We start from the raw sequence: 19,938 nt of genomic DNA, 5'->3' as shown, positions 1-19,938 counted from the left end.
GAAAATTTTATACGGGCCTCCAATCAGGCTAATTGGCCAAAATTCAGAAAAAGAGCTTGCTCCCGCGACCTTTGGAATCAGAGCGATGAAGGAGGCGCCTAAGCCTTTGGAAAGTCTTCCCCTCTTATGGAATTCCATCAAAAAATCCATAACATTGTGACGAATGGTATCCCAAAAAGTTTGGAAGAAGCTCATAGGAAATCCATCTGGCCCTGGGGATTTTTCACTTCCCAACGAGTCCACTGCCTCTTTGGCTTCTTCAATAGTAAAGGGCTCCTCGAGGAGTTTCGCCTCAGAGTCATCCAAAGAAGTGAAAGAGATGCCATCAAGGGTGGGCCTTTTCCATCCTTCAAAGGATAGCAAAGACTTGTAATGGCGGACGTCGAGATCTATAATCTCCTACTTATCATCTATCTAGGCTCCATCTACAGAGATGCTGAGAATTGCTTTGGCTCGGGCCCTCATATTTGCTATGCAATGAAAATATCGGGTATTTCTATCCCCTTCAGCTATCCATCTAGATCTCGAATTCAGCTTCCAAGAAATTTCATCTTCCAACGCCCTGGGAGAAATGGATTGGATGATTTGAATACGCCTGCTAAGCCTTTCAATAGTCGTAACTCCACCCTCAGTTTCAGAGTCTATGAGCTGGAGTTCCGTGAATAGAGCTTCCGTCTCATGCTGTCTTTTGCGAACTTCCTCTTCTTTTCAGACTTTAATTATGTCCTTGATAAATCTGAGTTTGCAGAGCAGTCTATGGCCAACAAATCCTTCAACAGTGCATGTGGACCACCAGTCTTCAATTTTCTGACGTAAACCTTCAACTTTGAAGAAAGACGAATTGAATCAGAAGGGTTTAGGCCCCCAGTTGTCTTCTTCCATACGCAACATTATCGGGCAGTGATCTGATGTCGTCCTAGGGAAGGCCAACTGAGAAGCATTTGGGAGGGCCTCCAGCCAATCCATAGAGAGGAGGAATTTGTCCAACCTCGATTGAATTTGATCCTTTTGGCCATCCGACCAAGTAAATCTGGCCCCTGAGATTGGGAGATCGACCAACTCCTGGTTTTGAATCCAGTCAGAGAAAGCCCCCATTACAGTAGACACCTTTCTGCGACGAGAATGCTCCGAAGCAAAGCGGACGACATTGAAGTCACCTACAAAACAACAAGGCCCAGTGAAAGACTGTCTAGCTATAGACAGTTTAACGCAAAAATCAGGCCTGAGCGAGTCCTCATTTGGGCCATAAACCACAACAATGAGGCAACGGAAATTAGAAAACTTATCTTGGAGAATAACCAACACTGAGAAAACTCCTGAGGAGGATGACTGAATTTCCCACTTTGAGGACTTCCAAGCAATTAGAATGCCACCCGACAAACCGTTAGCATCCAGCGTCATCCTCTGAGCATCCTTGGCTTTCCAGATGGAGGCCAGAAGCCCATCATTGAATATGGGAACTTTGGTTTCCTGAAGACATATCACATCCGGATCCTTCCTGCCGATAGACTCCTTGATCATGCATCTTTTGTGCTTCGACCCCACCCCCCTCACATTCCATGAGATGATTCTCATTTGGGCACGGAGCTTCCCCGCCTTCCCTTTCTGCCTTGTCTCGCACTGGCCGCTGCTAGAAGCCCAGGGCTCGATTGAAGGCTCTGAAGTTCCCTGTTGATCGTGGATTTAGATACTTGCCTGTTGGGAGTCTTGGGGGTTGAGAGTGGTTTTCCTCTGCTTTCGATGAAGTGGAACAGCGCGACATAATCTTCATCATTGTCGCCGAACGACGGACCGAGGGATCTGCCAACGTGGCCTACCGCGTCCCTGATCCATTTCTTGGTATGGATCGATTCAAATAGTTCGTCCTTGCTATTATCCGAGTTGGTGATGACTTCAGCAGATTCCTGGTAGCAGTTGGAGAAACCTGCTTGCACCCGTAAAGGTTCTGCCTCAAGCACATCATCAGGTATGTCTTGCTAGAAAAGAGTAATGGGGCCAAGATCAGCCCAATCTTTTGGTTGTATCCCGGATTTAGCAGTGGAGGTTGGAGGATAGGAGCATGACTGGGATTCGGATAGTTGACTCTCTGACTCTACCCCTTCAGAATAGTCTTCGCCCATCGCTGAGGGGGACGGAAGTCGGACCGGAGTGGGACAAAGGAGTCGAGGGAGGAAATTTAAGACAGGAAGGTTATATCTGGAGTCGGGTTTGGGCTAGGAATTGGGATAGGAGAGAGAAGGTTTGGGCAGAGCCGGGTCGACAAGAGGCCCGACTCGCTGGGCCCGATATCCAGTAAAGAGGGTGAGGTGGGGGCTACAAGATGTAGAACTGACGTGGGTGTGATCGAGAACCGCAAACCGATCGTCCACGTGTTTAGATAGCAACAGCCCGACGTTAGAAACCTCAGGGTTACTCGCGCGCTGAGGAGAAAGGAGACGTGGCACGATCTACTCCGTCTGCTCATATGAGTATGACGATACGTCGTTTCCCGGGCCCGTTTGACGATACAGCTACAGAGTGTGATCGACACGCGTCAGAGAAGGCTGCTCCCTCGGAAGCTTCCCTTGGAAGGAACAGGCGTCGTGTGCAGGACTCAACACGTCGACTTCGGGTGGTTCGCCATGTAGCACTTCGACTAGCGAAAAGCAGCCGCGTTCATCCATGCCAGCGGCGAGGCTCGTCCTCATCTCCAAGTTCTTTTCGATCGTCCCGAGGCGAGTCATGTGGCACCAATTCCAAATCGACGGTATGGTCGCACGATCGAGGAGCGCCATTCGTATCACCACGTGTCTCCATTAAGGCAGGGGGTCTGACGAGAGGGGCGTCTCGAGGTCGATAGAAGAGTCGTAATTCGCCGCGTGGCGAACGTTCTGGTAACCTTGTTGCAGCGTCTTTATGAGGGTCACCAACCTCACAAAAATTTTTCGGTGTCTCGCAAGAGTACTGAATATGTGTACCTTCTTCATCCCTGTTTCGAGCGGGGGGAGATCTCGGCCGCTGCGCAGGAGCCCTGATCCTCCATAAATCCCCCCAACGAGGAAGGGGAGAGTTCGAACCTTCCTTTTGAATGGGGAGTTCGATCGAGCTTTCCTCTACAAGGACAGTGATGGAGGAAGGGAGGGGCGAGCCCTTTCTTCTCATTACTCGGACCCTTATCAACCCCATCTCCACCCCTCGCTTTGTCTTTAAATCCAGCTCCACAAAGGAACCCAGGCAAGAAGCAGCAGCATGGAAAAACTCTTCATTCCAGAGCTCAAGAGGGATTCCCCAGATTAGAATCCACATTTCCTCGTTGCCAAATAACGAGAACTCATTCCAAGATAGTACGCCTCTGATTGGTCCTTCCCTGTGGATGGCCCCCGCCACGAGAAGAGCCTCCAGATTGACTCCCGGATCGCCTTTTACCCAAACTTCATTATAGTCGATAGGGCGTAAGCTGTATGATCCAACTCGAATATTAGTGCACTCATCGATCTAATCATGAATCTGCGAAATGGTTGCATCCGTAGAGGCCCTAATCACCACTGTGTCCTGTAACGCCTGCTTTGCTTTGATAATTCCATCATGTGTAATGCTGATGGAGGGGGAGAGTTCATTTCTGGAGTCAGGGAGATATGGACCACTTGTTGGTCGCGAATCAGGCTGGGATGGCAGTTGCCGGCAAGCCTAGACAAAGACACCAATACATCCTGATATGAAGGTGCAGGGGAAACTGCAGTTGCCTTCCATATGTCATTGGAATTAGCAGCTTCATTGTATATGACTGGTTTGGGAGCAGGAATTGTCTTCTTTTGATTTCTCTCAGGCCCGAACCTTGCGCATTGCACAAGGAGTTTATTCCCTTCAAAGCTTTGTCCATGTAACATGGAGACAGCTCGAGAAAGCTCATCCTCAGAACTCATCCTGCTGAGAGCGAATCCCCTGTAATGCCCACTGATTCTGTCCCTTGGCATTATAACATCCATAACTGCCCCAACCCTCCCGAATACTCTTTCAAGATTCAAGGGTACCATCCGATTGGATAACCCTTCACAAAAAGGGTAGGTAATGAATCGTATTTTTTGTTTCTCTTACTTCGATCCCGCTGTTTCCCCCTTACCAGAGTCCAGTCGTCTGATTTCTCATGCTCTTGCGTCGACGCATCTGCTCGTGCTTTGATTAAGCTGGTACCGCCTTGAGTTCGGAGGAAGCCCCTTTTGTTTTCCGATTGATTCTCGTTCCGGTCGTTCTCGCCTTCATTATCATCCTCGCTGTTCGTGTTATCTGTTGTCGTTGTCTTTGCCTTCGATTTCTGATCGGTTTTTGTTCCGGTCGCCTTCGATTTCTGATCGGTTCTCGTTCCGGTCGTTCTCATCGCTCCTTTAAATTCAAAAAGGCTTTTGAGTAATAAAGATCATCCCGTTTCACCTTTACAAGTCCTGTTTCACCAATCATATATAAAGCCCTATGTAAGTAACTCTGCCTATCTCTAGCCAAGTCCTTTAGCCCAACCAGATTAATCAACATTCCCCTCCTTACCAGAGCCATCTTGGTTACTTGTGGCAGCAGAGGACTACCATCTCGATCTGTTGTCCATCATTTTGTCTTTTTACCTGACTATTCCCAGGCTACTTTGGATCTTAGATGCACAAAGTGGGAGTGGGAGCAGGGAATCACATGTTTTTGGAAGTTAAAAGTTCAAAGTGTATAGGAACTTTAATTACCACACCCCCACCCTCATAATTATGTCATCAAAAATATGCATTGCGAAACAAGCACTGAATCTCTAAATATTAAAGATACACTTCTATAGAAAGTTAATTTCTTAAAATCTTCATAAACATGTGATTGATCTGACCATACAAAGATAAGCATATGATTGAAATTAAGATTCTTAATAAAAGTTATATGATTTTTTTTTGACAAATCCAATGTAAATAGAAGATGAAAAGCATGAATCTTTAGCAGAGAATTGTGGTTCCTACAAGAATTCAAATTGAAAATGCATATCCACAGTTTGAAGCAGGAGTGCTAGGTGAAATGGACACATCCTTCTCATTCTTAATTTTATTCTTCCCAGTCGTCCTAATCATTTATCTCAATAGCCTCATCTTTGCAACATTCATCTGCTAATCATATTGCCTCTTAACTGTGCAATACTCTGCCCGTATAGCACAGCTAAACAAATACTTATCTTATAAAATTTTGCCTTAAATTTCATTGACATGCAACAATCACACAACACTTCCTAGGTGCATCTCCCTTTCATCCACACAGCTCTAATTCTATTGGAAACATCTTCATCGAACTCTCCATCATTTAAATGATAGAGCCAAGATAACAAAATAGATCACTTCAATGAATCTCCTAGCCATCTCTGACTATTCCTACGAAAGAAGCATTCAGCTAGTTTTCAATACTATATTATAAAGCCTTCCTCATTCCTATTAAGCATTAAACCCCCCTTTAAGTCTCATCAATCAACACGACGTTATTGGAAACAACACAGACCAAGGTACCTTATCCAGGATACTAGCAACAAACAAAGATAAGAGCTTAATGTGGACCCCTAACGGAGACTAAGCGGCTACTAGGAATGCATGTCTCACCAGAACCCATTTTCACTCTGAGGATGGCACCATATGATACTGACAGTTTAGATTCCTTTTGAAAAAGTCTGCCTTTCTTCATTGACAATTGCCCATTATATAGGTAGATTACAAGCTATTTAGGGAAGAAAATACAAGCTGATCTTCAGCCCCTACCATATATACATCTATCTAAATATACTGTACAGCTAATATATCCTAATTAAGGAAGGAATAAATCTGTATAACTGTCATATCAGTCAAAGCTGTAGATATTAGCTGTAAATCTGCTGTAGATATTAGCTGTAAATCTGCTGTAGATATTAGCTGTAAATCTGCTGTAAATCTGTAAATCTGTAAATCTGTAAAGCTGTAAATCTGCTGTGTAGATTGATATTTCCTTTGACATCCCCCCTCAAATTGATGCTGGTAAATCGACAAGCATCAATTTGCTAACGAGAAAATGATGGCGCTGACGAGGCATGGATTTTGTAAAGATATCGGCGATCTGCAAAGTTGTGGAGATATGTGGAAGAGTGATGACTTGATGATCATAGGCTTCCCTGATTGAGTGACAGTCAACCTCGATGTGCTTGGTGCGTTCGTGATAGACAGGGTTTGCGGCAATTTGGATGGCACTAGTGTTGTCAGCGTGGAGTGGAGTAGGATGTACGGGAATGAAACTGAGCTCTGTGAGGAGACCACGCAGCCAAATGATCTCGGAGCTTGCTGCAGACATGGCTCGGTACTCGGCCTCAGTAGATGATTTGGAGACGTGGTCCTGCTTCTTGCATTTCCAAGAGATAAGGGCATCACCAAGAAACATACACCAGCCGGTAGTAGATTTCCTGGTGTCTGGGCAGCCAGCCCAGTCAGCGTCACTATAGGCTTGTAGCTGAAGTGAAGAACCGGAAGGGAAGAATAAGCCACGAGTAGATGTCCCAAGAATGTAGCGAATGATGCGGCGGACTGCAGATAGATGGAGATGCCTCGGTGCTTGCATGAATTTGCTGACGGTATGAACAGCATAAGAGATGTCTGGTCAGGTAATGGTTAGATAGATAAGACTACCAACCAACTTCCGATAGGTAGTAGGATCCTCAAGAAGCTCCCCTTCGTCACGTCGATATTTCACATTAAGTTCCATGGGGGTGTCAACCGAAGTAGCGTTGGTGAGACCGGCTAGCTGAACCAGATCTTGACTATACTTGTGCTGATGCAAGAGGAGACCGTGCGGCTGATGATGCACCTCTAAACCCAAGAAATAGGTGAGCTGGCCAAGATCTTTCATGTGAAATGTAGAATTCAACAAAGTCTGAACCGCAGAGATTGCCTCCAAGTCAGAGCCAGTGATGACGATATCGTCCACATAAACAAGGAGGACGACGATACCTGTGGATGTCCTTTGTAGAAAAAGAGAGGAGTCATACTGACTTTGAGTGAAAGAAAAACTAAGCAAAGTGGATCGAAACTTCTCAAACCATACTCTTGGTGCCTGCTTCAAACCATACAAAAAACGTTTCAGTTTGCAAACATCAGTAGGTGAGGAAGTGGGCATACCAGAGGGAAGTTTCAAGTAAACGTCTTCCTTGAGATCACTGTGGAGAAATGCGTTCTTAACATCCATTTGATGTAAGGGCCAGGATTGGGATGCAGCAAGAGCGAGTATAGTTCGGACAGTGGTCATTTTGGCGACCGGTGCAAAGGTCTCATCATAGTCGAGACCATATTCTTGTTTGTTGCCAAGTGCCACTAACCGAGCTTTGTAACGATCTATGGACCCATCGGAATTAAGCTTGATAGAAAACACGAACTTACTGCCAAGGGGTTTCACGGAGGAGGGACATGGAACAACATCCCATGTTTGGTTTTCTTCAAGTGCGAGAAGTTCGGTTTCAATTGCTTTTCGCCAACACTCATGCTCCATTGCCTGTTTATAAGATGAAGGAAGAGAAATAGACGACAAAGTGGCTGTGAAGGATGAAGGAAAAGAGAAACCAAACCTATCTGGGGGTCTACGAACCCGAGTACTGAGTCGGAGAGAGGGAGGTGCAGGTGCTGAAACAGGAGCAGCAGTCGGGGAAGAAGCTTGAGGGGGCTCAGGAGGTGCTGAAGGTTGGTAGGAAGTGGCGGTGGAGCGTCGTCGATACACTAGGAGAGGTTTAGAAGGGACTGGATCTGCAAGAGAGTTAGGAAACATAGGCAAAACAGAAAATGAAGGAGAAACATGATCTGATGGGTAGAAAAGAAATATTGATTTTCGAAAAAAATCACATTTCTAGAAACTCGAATGCGACATAGATTTGGATCATAGCAAAGAAAACCTTTCTGCTGTACTGAATATCCTAGAAAAGCACATTTAATTGATTGAGCCGTAAGTTTTGTGCGTTCATGTGCAGGAAGATGAACATAACAGACACAACCAAAGGTACGAAGGTTAGAATAAGTTGGAGGGTGACCAAATAACCTGGTGAAAGGTGAGTCATGGTTCAATGTGGGAGAAGGCAATCTGTTAATGAGATGGACAGCAGTGGAAAGAGCTTCACACCAAAATCGAGAGGGCGTGGAAGATTCTAACAGAAGAGTGCGAACCACATCAAGAAGGTGACGGTTCTTCCTTTCAACCACTCCATTTTGTTGAGGTGTCGAAGGGCAAGACCGTTGAGAGATGATGCCATGATTCTGTAGGACGTCCTGAAACAAATGAGACATATACTCACCCCCATTGTCAGAACGAAGGCTGTTGACATGGGCCGAACATTGTGTCTGAATCGATGCATGAAAAATCTTAAAAACAGAAAATACTTCGTCTTTGGAATGAAGGAAATAAATCCATGTGAAACGACTATAGTCGTTAATAAAAGTGACAAAGTATTTGTAATTAGCATGCGAAGTGATTGGTGCCATACCCCACACATCACTATGTATCAGATTGAAAGGTTTGACAACATGCGGTGTGTGAAAAGGAAAGGGTAGAGTTTTACTTTTGCCAAGTCTGCAAGAATTGCAATCAAACTGAACAACACTAAGAGATGGTGTTTCATTATTCCCAAGAAAACCAGATTTCAATAAAGCATGAAGTACATTAGAGTTTGGATGTCCGAGACGTTTATGCCACGCTCGGTAATCAACATGAGCAGAATTACAAGCGACAAAAGGCAAAGAAAAAGAAGACAAAGGAAATTGAAGAGGAAAAAGACGTCCCACTTTAGGCCCCCTCGCGATCATCCGCCCTGACTGTTGATCCTGCACAACACAACCAGATTTAGAAAACTCTACTTTACAATTATTATCAACTAACTGACCGACAGACACAAGATTGGTGGTAAGACCGGGAGATACGAAGACATCAGTGAGAGAGGAGGAAACATCACCAGTGGCCGTGATAGGTAAATGATTGCCATCAGCAGTATGAATTTTGAGATTTCCAAAATATTTGTTTACATTGGTAAGAGAAGCAGCATTGTTTGTCATATGATGGGAAGCCCCGGAATTAAAGTACCAAGGAGATGATGTAGTGAAGGGTTTACCTGAGAGTCCTAAAGCTGAAAATGCAGAAATGATCATTTGTTGAATCATGTCAGGGGTCACGGGTTGGACTGAAACGGGAGCAGGAGCAGGAGCAGGAGCACTTTGTGTTGTATTCACCAAACTACCCGCACTAGAAGAGCCAACTGAGACAGTATATGCTGTCTCCGATTTCTTGGGGGGTCGAGTTGGGCATTCCTTGATGATATGGCCATCCCTTTTGCAATAGTTGCAGAATTTTCGGGGACAGTTTGCAGCATAATGACCAAATCCCTTGCAACAGAAGCACTGAACAGTGCTCATATCCCTGCTTCGTGGCCTGCCTTGTGCTGCATAGGCTACAGGAACAGATGTAGATCGTCGTTGTTCCATGGTGGTTTGAGTGAGAAGGCGCTGTTCCTCGTGAAGAAGATCATTTAGGCATGTATCCAAGGAGGGGACAGATTCTCGGTTCATAAGATTGGATCTGGTGCCTTCAAATTCAGACCTTAGTTTCATTAGAAATTGATCCCTCTGAGTAGTTTCATGGACAGATTGAACAGAACTAAGACCTTCGGATGGTAAGTCAGCATAAACTATATCAGTGTATTCAGCCCAAAGATTAGTGAATCTAGAGTAAAAATCGGAGATAGAAAGACTATCCTGTTGGAGAGTGGCCAATTCATGTTCAAGCTGGAAACGACGAGCAGTGTTTTGTTGACTATACCTTCTTCAGGTATGTCCACATCTGAGCTGCAGTCTGAGAAGATCGAAGGTTCAAGATGATGTTGGGTTCAACGGATCCCAAAATCCATGCCATAACTTGTGCGTCCTTGACTTCCCACTTGGCGTGTCGGTCTTTGTCTTTGTCTTTGTCAGGAGCTAGGTTACTGCCATCAACATGTCCCCACAGCTCCTTACCTTTGACGAAAATCCTGAAATGAAACGCCCAAGCAGAGTAGTTCTTGCCATTGAAACGAATCAAAGAAACATCAGACTTATCGGAAGACATGAGGTCAACAGAACTAGAACAAGAATAACCGAGACTAAGAAACTTGAGAGCACGAGACAAATGGAAATTTAGAGCTATAGCTCTGATACCATGACAGTTTAGAGTCCTTTTGAAAAAGTCTGCCTTTCTTCATTGACAATTGCCCATTATATAGGTAGATTACAAGCTATTTAGGGAAGAAAATACAAGCTGATCTTCAGCCCCTACCATATATACATCTATCTAAATATACTGTACAGCTAATATATCCTAATTAAGGAAGGAATAAATCTGTATAACTGTCATATCAGTCAAAGCTGTAGATATTAGTTGTAAATCTGCTGTAGATATTAGCTGTAAATCTGCTGTAAATCTGTAAATCTGCAAAGCTGTAAATCTGTAAATCTGTAAATTTGTAAAGCTGTAAATCTGTAAATCTGTAAAGCTGTAAATCTGCTGTGTAGATTGATATTTCCTTTGACAGATACATTGAAACCTTTCCTACTCATCACCCATCACATAATCTCCCTAGGTACTCTATCATATGCTTTCCTAGGTTAATCAAAACCATGTGAAAATCCTCCTCTCTATACTTCTCCATCAATTGTCCATGCAGAAAAACATCTTCCATTGTTGATCTTCCAGGCATGAAGCCAATTTGATCTCCAGTATCATTGTTCCTTTACTCAGTCTAACTCTACCACCCCCTCCTAGAGCTTCATATCATGACTCATAAGTTTGATCCCTAGTAGTTGCAACTTTGTGGGTTTATTTTCTTCTAATAAGTATCATATGATCTTTCTTCTCCACTCATCTAGCATTTTCCTTTTACATAGTATGGAAAGTTGTAAAAGGCATTGATTCGTTAAGCTAAGCCTTGATATAAGGAATAGAAATCGTCCGCTTGAAATGCAGGCCAAAGCATGCTGACCAAACCTCAAAATGACTGTAACACCTGCATAGCTATAAAAGACATGTTGCCTGTAACAAAGCAATATGGCCAAGAACCACAGACCTTTTCACTCAATGGATGCAAGATTTATATTGCTCAAGCAGCAAACCTTCCAACCTTAGCCAACCCCAACTCGAGTGAACTTTCCAACCTTGTCACACCTTTGATAGCAATTCTCATTTCCTTTTTCACCTTATTCCCCATTAAATATGCTTTGGGAAAGGAGTCTTTTAAACCTAAAACATATAATATGAGTAATGCCTCTAGATCACAGTCAAAAATTTTGGTTCAGGGGACATATTCTCCTTGCATATTTATTAGCTTCAATTTCAGTTCATCGATCCTTCATCAAATCTCAAAACCTCGAGTGTACGCCTTCAACTGATGACACAGAGGATATGATCCTTGGTTGTGTGATTGAAACAGCTTCACTACTAGATGAAATGTCTTCCAGAATTCGCATATGCAACCATAATGTCATGATGCAATAGTCGGTTATGTTTCAATCATGCAAGAGAAATTGTTAGGTTTGACACTACATGGCATAGGCGTATCTGTTGTGCTCATTGGTCTTTAATGGGATCCTCATTCCATGCTTCTTTAGAGGGACCCACATAACATGTGTCCATGCTATCATGGTTTCGTTCATTAAATAGATTCTTCTCATGTATCACATGTTAAAAGTGGGAGATGCACGTATTGAAGCAAGTGCATGCATTTCATTTATTTTACACTTGTGAACACATGTTTTCTCATGTGCATGCACTTTTGTGATTTCACCTTTGGTTTATGGATCATCACCTTTGGTTTATGGGTCATCTTGATCGCTCTGTATGAGTTCAGACTTTGTGCTGTGTGTCTATAGGCGTGATATGAACATTCCATACATAATTAAGAAATCCATCTTTCCCCTAGTGTACCTTTGGGGTTGGCTCTCTACAACTCTTTTTCAAACATCTTCATTGAGGGAGATCAAGTCTAACCTTGAAACACTATTAAGCCAAGGACAAAGGCGTGTTCCTCCTTCAGCAGTGTAATTGCAATTTTTTGTATTCTGATTTGTTGTGTTTGGTTGTAGTTTTGCAACAACTTAAATTATCTCCCAACAAAAATTACTAAGTAATAGGGTCAATCAATCTTAAAAGTATGTTTCTTACACGTGTGCATCACAGTCATAGCTCTAAGTATTGGTTTTTTTGGAGTCTTGACTCGCCCAGAAACCAAAACTGGCATCCAACTAGTCTGCTTTCTGAGTGTAACTTGCCAGTTGAACCCAGCTCAGCTCCGCTTATGGACACGCCCTTCGATTCGATCTTTAGTTTTTATCTACCCAAAAAGTATAGGAAAGGAAAGGACGTCCACTAATACCAAGTTGACTCAGATATGTTCATCAAGTTAAGAAATAACAAGAACAACTGTCAGAAGATCCCATGATAATGGCAATTGTCTGTTCGCATTCATTGTATTACATGTTTTTTTAAATATACTTGGGGCTACCAGTACAGTGGGAGACCAGACATACAAGCCAACTAGTACTTTGTGATCTTAATTATTGTGATTAATAATTTCTAATCATATTTATCTGCACCATAATTGTGACTTTCAGCACCAGCAAAAACAGCTCTATGTTTCTATCTTTCCAAATTTGAGTTTCATCGATGCTGTCAATATTATATTTTGTTCAGGTTAATGAAAAGGTTTATTTTGAAATCATGGAGAAATGTTTTTGTGAGTAAATGCAACTAGTTCAACAACTACTATGCACATGAGTGAAATTGTTTCCTTGTGATTAAAAACGACACCCTGTGTGGACGAGCAACATCAACAACTACAATATTATCATTCTCTCCTCAATTCAATAATGAGTAGCCGCTTGCACCCAATTTGTCAGCTTGACTAAGTCATTTTTTTCATAGTGGAACTCCCCGTGATATAGCTACAGGTCTACAGCCTGCCAGCTACAATACCTCATAAAACTTGCTCACCAGGTCTATCATCAGCAACACCCTGATCCATAGCTCAAGTGGTAGACTGAGTGAAAGATACCTCGTTTCAACACTAAGGTCTTGGTATCAATTCCCTAGTGGGGGTGGCTAACAGTGAAGTGTGAACTGATAGTGGGTGTACTAACAAGCTAACAAAAAAAAAAGGTCTATCATCAGCAAGTTGGGTAAAAGAATTCTATAGAACAATTACATCATATGAAAGTAGTTGTGAAAAAGTCTACTTGCACAATATCTATAATTTTAATCTCCTTGTAATTCTAGGGAACCACACAAGGTCATATAATGATGGCAATGAAAACCCAAGGACAGTATCACGGTATCTTCAGGCTATAACATGGTTAATATAAAGTGAAACAGTTCAGTTCAGTACTTGCCCAGCCCAACAAACTATACACATGGGGCGGTGAAAATATTGGAGATATTGGAGTCTCGTCCATCCATGAGGAGGCCTGCCACCAACCAGACTAGCAGCTCCTATCACGAAAGGTGAGCCCAGACAGTACTGTTACAAGGTTGAATATCAAATACCATTTTCCAATTGAGCAGCATGTGATGCCTCAACATTATGATGGTAAGGTTTCTTGAAATGTATATAATATAGCAATATGCTGTTTAAATTCATTATATGGCTTTTTTTTTAGATTAAAAAAATGTTCTAAAACAGTCCCACACAAACAGTATGTAAACTTCCAATGGAAGTAATAGGATCAACCTGATAGGAAACTGTCTTCACCCATGCGTTCTTGTCTACACCGAGCCATGCCTTCGAAAACCAAAAGCTCTTAGATGATCCATGTTCTTGAATGGCCAACTCAAAAACCCGTGCAGCATCGTGTAAGGACTGGATTAGTCCATTGCTAATATCTTCACCTTGCAAAGACTGATTAAGTTTGACCTTCATTTCCTCCAGGTCGCTGCTGGAACTTGCTTGGGCAGTTCCATTGACTGTTATACCATCATCAGTGGAAGCTAGCGGGGAGAGGCGCAGCATCCTTCTAGCTTTACAAAAGGTGGGGTGATGTTTTCTAAATAATAGCGACCGGCACATTTGATTGTGTTTATCATGCTCTGACAATTCATGCCTCAAATGGCACCTCCTCTTTGAATTACTGAGAGATTGTAGGTTGTTTAGATCAAGCACTTCCTTGCAGAAAAAATGAATTCCAACAGCTTTATATGAATAGTATGAATTTGAAGATCTGCAAACAAAAAGAGTTTTGGAATCAGCTGAAAGCACACCCAAGGAAATCTCTATGGAAAAAAGTTTAAAAAATTAACAAGCAAATATAGTGCATATTTTAACCTACCTCATATATTAGGGAAAAAGTAAATAAAAAAAAATAAAAAAAAAAAATAAAAAAAAGAATACCAAATCTTTCCTCGTATCATTTTCCACGAGTAGCACTTTTTTCAGTAAATTATGGCATATTACCAGTGTTCAAATGTTACTTTTGCATGGTGTACCAACCCCTTGGAAATTACAATACCTCAACATGCAAACGGTACTTTTTCGGAATTTTATTGAAAATGAAATAAATAAAATATAAAAGATCTATATGTGTGTGTGTGTGTAGGCTAATTTGGTTCCCATATTAGTTTGTTCCTCAATGAAACATACGGTTTAATTCACAATATGGCTCCAAGGTTTTAAAATTGCAATGCTACCTGGATGCACGACGCCTAGGGTTGTGTGGGTGTGTGCGTGTCTGTATACATGGTTTTACATGTATGTACCATGGTGTATTAGTTTGTTTTTAGTGCTTAAGGCCATTTTCATCATTTTACTTGTTTTATTAATAAGTTGTCATTAGGACAGTAGACCCTATACACACCTTCTCCCTATCAAATGCCTTTCCGTTCTTTCCTCTCTCCTCTATTTTCTTCTTCATTCCTTTGCACTTATACAGTATTTGAGCATTTCGATTTCTGCTTTTCATCCCCCCTTTTTAAAAAAATAATCTTCTTGTCTTCAGTCCCACCAAGAAAGTAATAACTGTACAACTGTTTCTCAGAACTGTGGGACATTTTGAAGGCCACATGGTTGATGTTTGCAATTATGTGGAATGATAGGAATCTAGCATGATGTAGACTTTTAGATCAGTTTAGGCACACTGGACATCATCTATTGGTATTATTTGATGAAGATTTGTGTCAATCTGGAAAAAAAAAAAGCAGCAATCCTAATGCATTGAGGCCACACATCACGTTGTGTACCACTGGATGTCCAAAGCGGACCCCGTTTGACATATTCACGTCTCATGGTGTTTCTAACCCATGGGTGAAATTGGACTGTGAGGGTCCACAAATCCAATTGGGTGGCTCTAGATGTTAACCAGCTCAATTGTTGGCCCCAACAATCAACAGTCCAACTAAAGTCAATAAAGTCCATTCATACACACACATGCACAAAGCAATTAAATTGGGAGAAGTAAATCCACGACTCCACAATACAGCAAGACTGGTGTCCACTACTCTTAAAAGGAGGAGGGAGAAGAAAAAGAGAAGACTGGAGCTTCACACCCTCTTTAGCCAACACATTGGCTGTGGAATTTGTTGCTCTACCTACAACAGTGAATGAAGTCTTTAGCCCAGACACAGTGGACCTATTTTCATTTAACACAAAGCTACACAATATGGATGGTTCCAGCTTTTTTTGCCCAGATCACATTGCTCGTGTCACTTTCAACCAGTGTTCCATGTCACAACAATATTCGATGGTATATCAGCCAATATTTTTGGCATCAGTGATCAGTGATACGATACTGTCCTGGAAAACAAAAAAATACAATGTGGCAACGATAATATGGTTGATACATGCTGACATGTTGCCATATCTCTTGATATTTCCCATGGTATCTGTGATATTAGCAATATTTGCGATATTTCCTATGATATTTTTGATATTTCTCTCTTGTATCTTCCACTTAGAGAACTTTGAAATTAGTTTCTCTCTATTAATCTTCTCTACTTCACATCTCATCTTCATTATATCTTTTCAATCATGAAAGTGACATTGAATCGCTGATATTGTTGCTCCCTTGTTATTTCTTCCTTTCTTTTACTTACCAATCAATAGTGCTCTTAATACTCAATTCTCTATTCAGCCTTCATCTTTCCTTAATTGCTTTCTACTATTTCTAGCAATGAACCATCTAATACACAACATTCTATGCCCTTTCATTTGCCGACCATTTGCTCCATAAGATCCTAGTACCACCAATCAAGGTTGGCAAACCCAAGACTCAAGTGCGTGGTCTCGGGACTCAAACCTGCCCGAGTCAATGCAGTGACTTGGGCAAGTCTATGTTTTGTAAAATTGGGCCCATTGTCCCCTATCTAGTGATACATACCATTGATATGATGTCTGGCATCATCCAAACAACTGATATAATGGGCCTCATCATGATGGCCCTGTTACAAATACACCAGATTCAAAGAACCTGTACCTTGGCTCTTTTTTTTTGGACAAACACTTAGAAGCTCTAAGAGAGTGTGATGCTTGATACATACGCACTAAGCACACATGGAATACAAGTTAATTTAAACTGTTGTGTCCCTATTACATGGATCACAATTAAAATTTACCCCAATTTGATTTTTTAAGTGATCAATTGATGCACATTAAGTTGATCTTGACATAAAAAATAGTTGATGGTCTAAACTTAACCAACAAACCTCAATTACTCAAAGAGCATCCGTAACCATTAATTGGATGGTTAGCATCATTTGATTAGTATGCTTTTAGAGATGTGCTCCATCCACGATGCACCCTACTATTTGGATGGCCTGGATAGGAGTACATGAGCATGTGAGGATAAGTCGCTGACAAAAGAGTCTACCCCTTGTTTATTTCTTTGATACCATGGAAGAGTGTGATGGTAGCTAAGTACTCAAATTTATTTACTTATTTATTTATTTATTTGAACAGGTAAACCATCCTAAATGTGCACCAATGTTAAATAGCTATGCTATGTAGCGTGTAGCTTACACTATGTAGCTTAGCATAGACTTAATGCTGCATAGCTCATGAAAATAGCTTTAGTCACATGTAGCCTACGCTACATCATAATTTGCATATGCTACGTGCTATGTAGACTAAGCTACATGCTATGCTCACATGATGTTTTCAATGATTTGTTACATTTTTCCATTTCCAATAAAAATTAGTTGACCTTTTTAATGCTTTTAGTAAATTAATGTAAATAACAATATTAAATCAGTTTCATTGCTCTTTCTTTACCTTTACACTTAATCATTGCCCTTTCCTATTAGTTTAGGTTGCATTTTGTTGCACCAAATATTATGAAATTTTGTTAAATTTCATTATTAATCAGTCTAATCTGGTATAGAATATCATGACATTGGTGCAACCAAGCGGCTTGATTAAAAATCTAGAAGTTGCATGTAGCTTAGGCTACACGCTATGCAGCTTACACCTCACGCTTCAGAGAGGTGAACGCTATGCTACATGCTATTCGCTATTTAAAACACTGATGTGCACCCACTGTAGATGGTTTATCTTCTCAATAGCATATTGATTGAATGATCATAACCCTTGATTAATGGACATGTGCTTGTTGAATTCTGAAGATCAACAAATTCTTATTTCAGCCAACCCTTAAATATCAACCAATCAGCAAGCTAGGAGTTTAAATCAGTGTAGATTTTAGTAGCAAGTCCATCTAAATTGGAGCCCACGATTTGGATGGTTTAATATTAGCTTCTTATGTGCCACGACGTGCACGATTTTGTAGTGCCTGCATATCAACTATCACAGTTTGCCAGATTACCAAAGCTTATCTCTTTTAGGGTTGAATGTGAATCATTGCAGTAGCCCAGAGCCCGCAGTAATGGCAGCCACAATGAAAAGAAGGAAGAAGGAAAAAGGAGGAAGAAGAAAAGTACATCTGTAGATGAATCATCCCGGTTTAGGGACTAGTTCAAGTCACCAATTCATGAGAAAACTCGGGAAAACATATGGTTTTTTCACCCCCACTGAGCCTCCATCATTTTTTACTCGGTATGGCATAAAAACCGGGTCGAATCGAGTGAGTCCTGAGTCAACACGCTGAATCAGCCAACCTTGCTTCTAATACCTTGTAGTCTACACCTTCTAATATCCTCTGGCACAAAAACACTCATCTTTTGTGCTAATTCAGTTGTAGTTTTTTGTGTTTTATTGCTTGTATCGTATGACAATGAAGTCATTTTGAATATAATTGCATCATTTATGGCCAAAATAACATAGTTTTGTCCCTAAAAATGGACAACTTTTATGCTCTCTTTTGTAATGATTTGACTTCTGGGTCTGTAATCATGTGTCTTCTGACAGTCCCTGAAATTCCACTGAAAATTTCCACCATTTTCCTAATGTTTCCCTCAGACCATGATTAATTAGTACACTTCCATAACCCAAGGGTGAAATGCATAGTGTGATACCAAAAGTTTGAAAACTGCCTTCCGCAATAACCTTCTCCTTGAATTGGAGGAAATGACCGAACTGCAATTGGGTTACTTCCCAGTTTGACCCAAAGGTTGACTTAACTACAATACAAGGGCAACTTCCTCACTATGAATCCTAGGATAAATCATTTCTTCCCTTATAAACAGAATGTTGAAATTCAGTTCACTTCTGCATCCAAACGCAGCCTTCGACAAATCAAATCTCAAACATTAGTAGTCATAGTAAATTAACGGCAAAAATTGGAACTAGGCACCAAATTGCAATTACGATGGTTTCAACTTTCAAGCCAGACCCGAAACAAACATAACTGCAATCTGAGGCCTATTTCCTCATTAGGAATTGCGAGAAACATCATTACATATTGGTCTTGTTATCTTCACCTTATGGAGATTCGTAATTAAATTCAGTTGTGCATCCAAATGCGGCCTAAAGGAATTGCCGCAAGCACAAATTCCTTGAAGGAGTTAAAATACCTCTAAGCACTGCCCTAACTTCCATGAATATGAAGAAATTGAATAAAAATGTGAGAAACTACACGATACTACGTGAATAGTCCTTTACACAGTATATACGCGGGTTTCCCGCTCCTGATGATCTTAGCCATTGGATTTGCAGCCTACAGATAGACAGGTATGAACAGAAATACAACAACAGTCCACATTCAGCTGAAACGAAAATTCCAAATATTGGCCGCGATGATGATCCAATCTTTAAGATTTTCAGAGCGTGGACCGTCCACAGTGGGACACAACAGTCCAACGGTCTGGATTACCGATCCACGGACTCGCTTATACTGTGCAAAGATGCTGATTGCCTACGAGAATGAGATTTTCGCACCTTGAAGATATGAGATTCTGCTGGTGGAATCGAACTGCCATCTCTCTCTCTCTCTCTCTCAGAATGGGATTTCAGAAGGTTTCGAGAACTGAAAAGGGGATTTCGAAAATTACAGAAACGGAAATGAAGAGAGGATGCGTTTTTGTACGTAGAGGGAGATGATATGGTAGAGCCGAAGAACCGTAATACGGTAGGGCCACGTCGCTATATTCCACGTGTCATGTCATCATTCAATAAGATTGCCCATCCAGGATCTGGGACCACTGTGGATGGAAACTGATTCAAGTTATGCATAGATCGGGTAATCCTAGCCATCTGAACAGTGGCCTCCAAATCGACGGTGAGAAAGAAAAAAAAATATTTAAGACCAACATTAAGTGCTGAAAATTAAATATAATTTATAGTTATGATCTTCTGATACGCACAAATTTCGGAATAACGTCCATTTATAATGAGGTATACTATTTTAACGGCTCAGATTGAAGGATAGCACAGACACGTGTAACGTATAGATGAATCTACCATATTCCCGTTCTTCCATCCCTACCGTATCGCCTCCTTGTAGGGCAGAAGGCGCGACACGCTTTTTGTGCTGTTTTATCGGTCGACGTGGG

The 19,938-nt window shown here is 41.6% G+C and overlaps 1 protein-coding gene across 10 annotated transcripts in view; it reads right to left on the bottom strand.

The window, feature by feature from the left end:
- LOC131235589 (uncharacterized) overlaps positions 1-19,473 on the bottom strand; it is a 97,702-nt gene extending 78,229 nt beyond the window's left edge. For 8 of the 10 annotated variants that reach the window (XR_009166223.1, XR_009166224.1, XM_058232807.1 and 5 more), the window contains exons 1-2: positions 19,325-19,473; positions 13,736-14,222 (exon numbers count right to left, since the gene is read on the bottom strand). Coding sequence is in view for 8 of the 10 variants with exons in the window: in XM_058232807.1 (XP_058088790.1) it covers positions 13,736-14,222; positions 19,325-19,365 (528 nt within the window). In the remaining 2 variants the exon portion in view is untranslated. The remainder of the gene's footprint in view (positions 1-13,735; positions 14,223-19,324) is intronic. The other 2 variants (XM_058232806.1, XM_058232805.1) reach the window with 1 other exon arrangement.
- Between the last annotated feature and the right edge of the window lie 465 nt (positions 19,474-19,938).

Source organism: Magnolia sinica, chromosome 19 (genome assembly GCF_029962835.1).
Source record: "Magnolia sinica isolate HGM2019 chromosome 19, MsV1, whole genome shotgun sequence".
NCBI classification, from domain to species: domain Eukaryota; kingdom Viridiplantae; phylum Streptophyta; class Magnoliopsida; order Magnoliales; family Magnoliaceae; genus Magnolia; species Magnolia sinica.
This window is presented reverse-complemented; position numbering and strand designations above follow the sequence as displayed.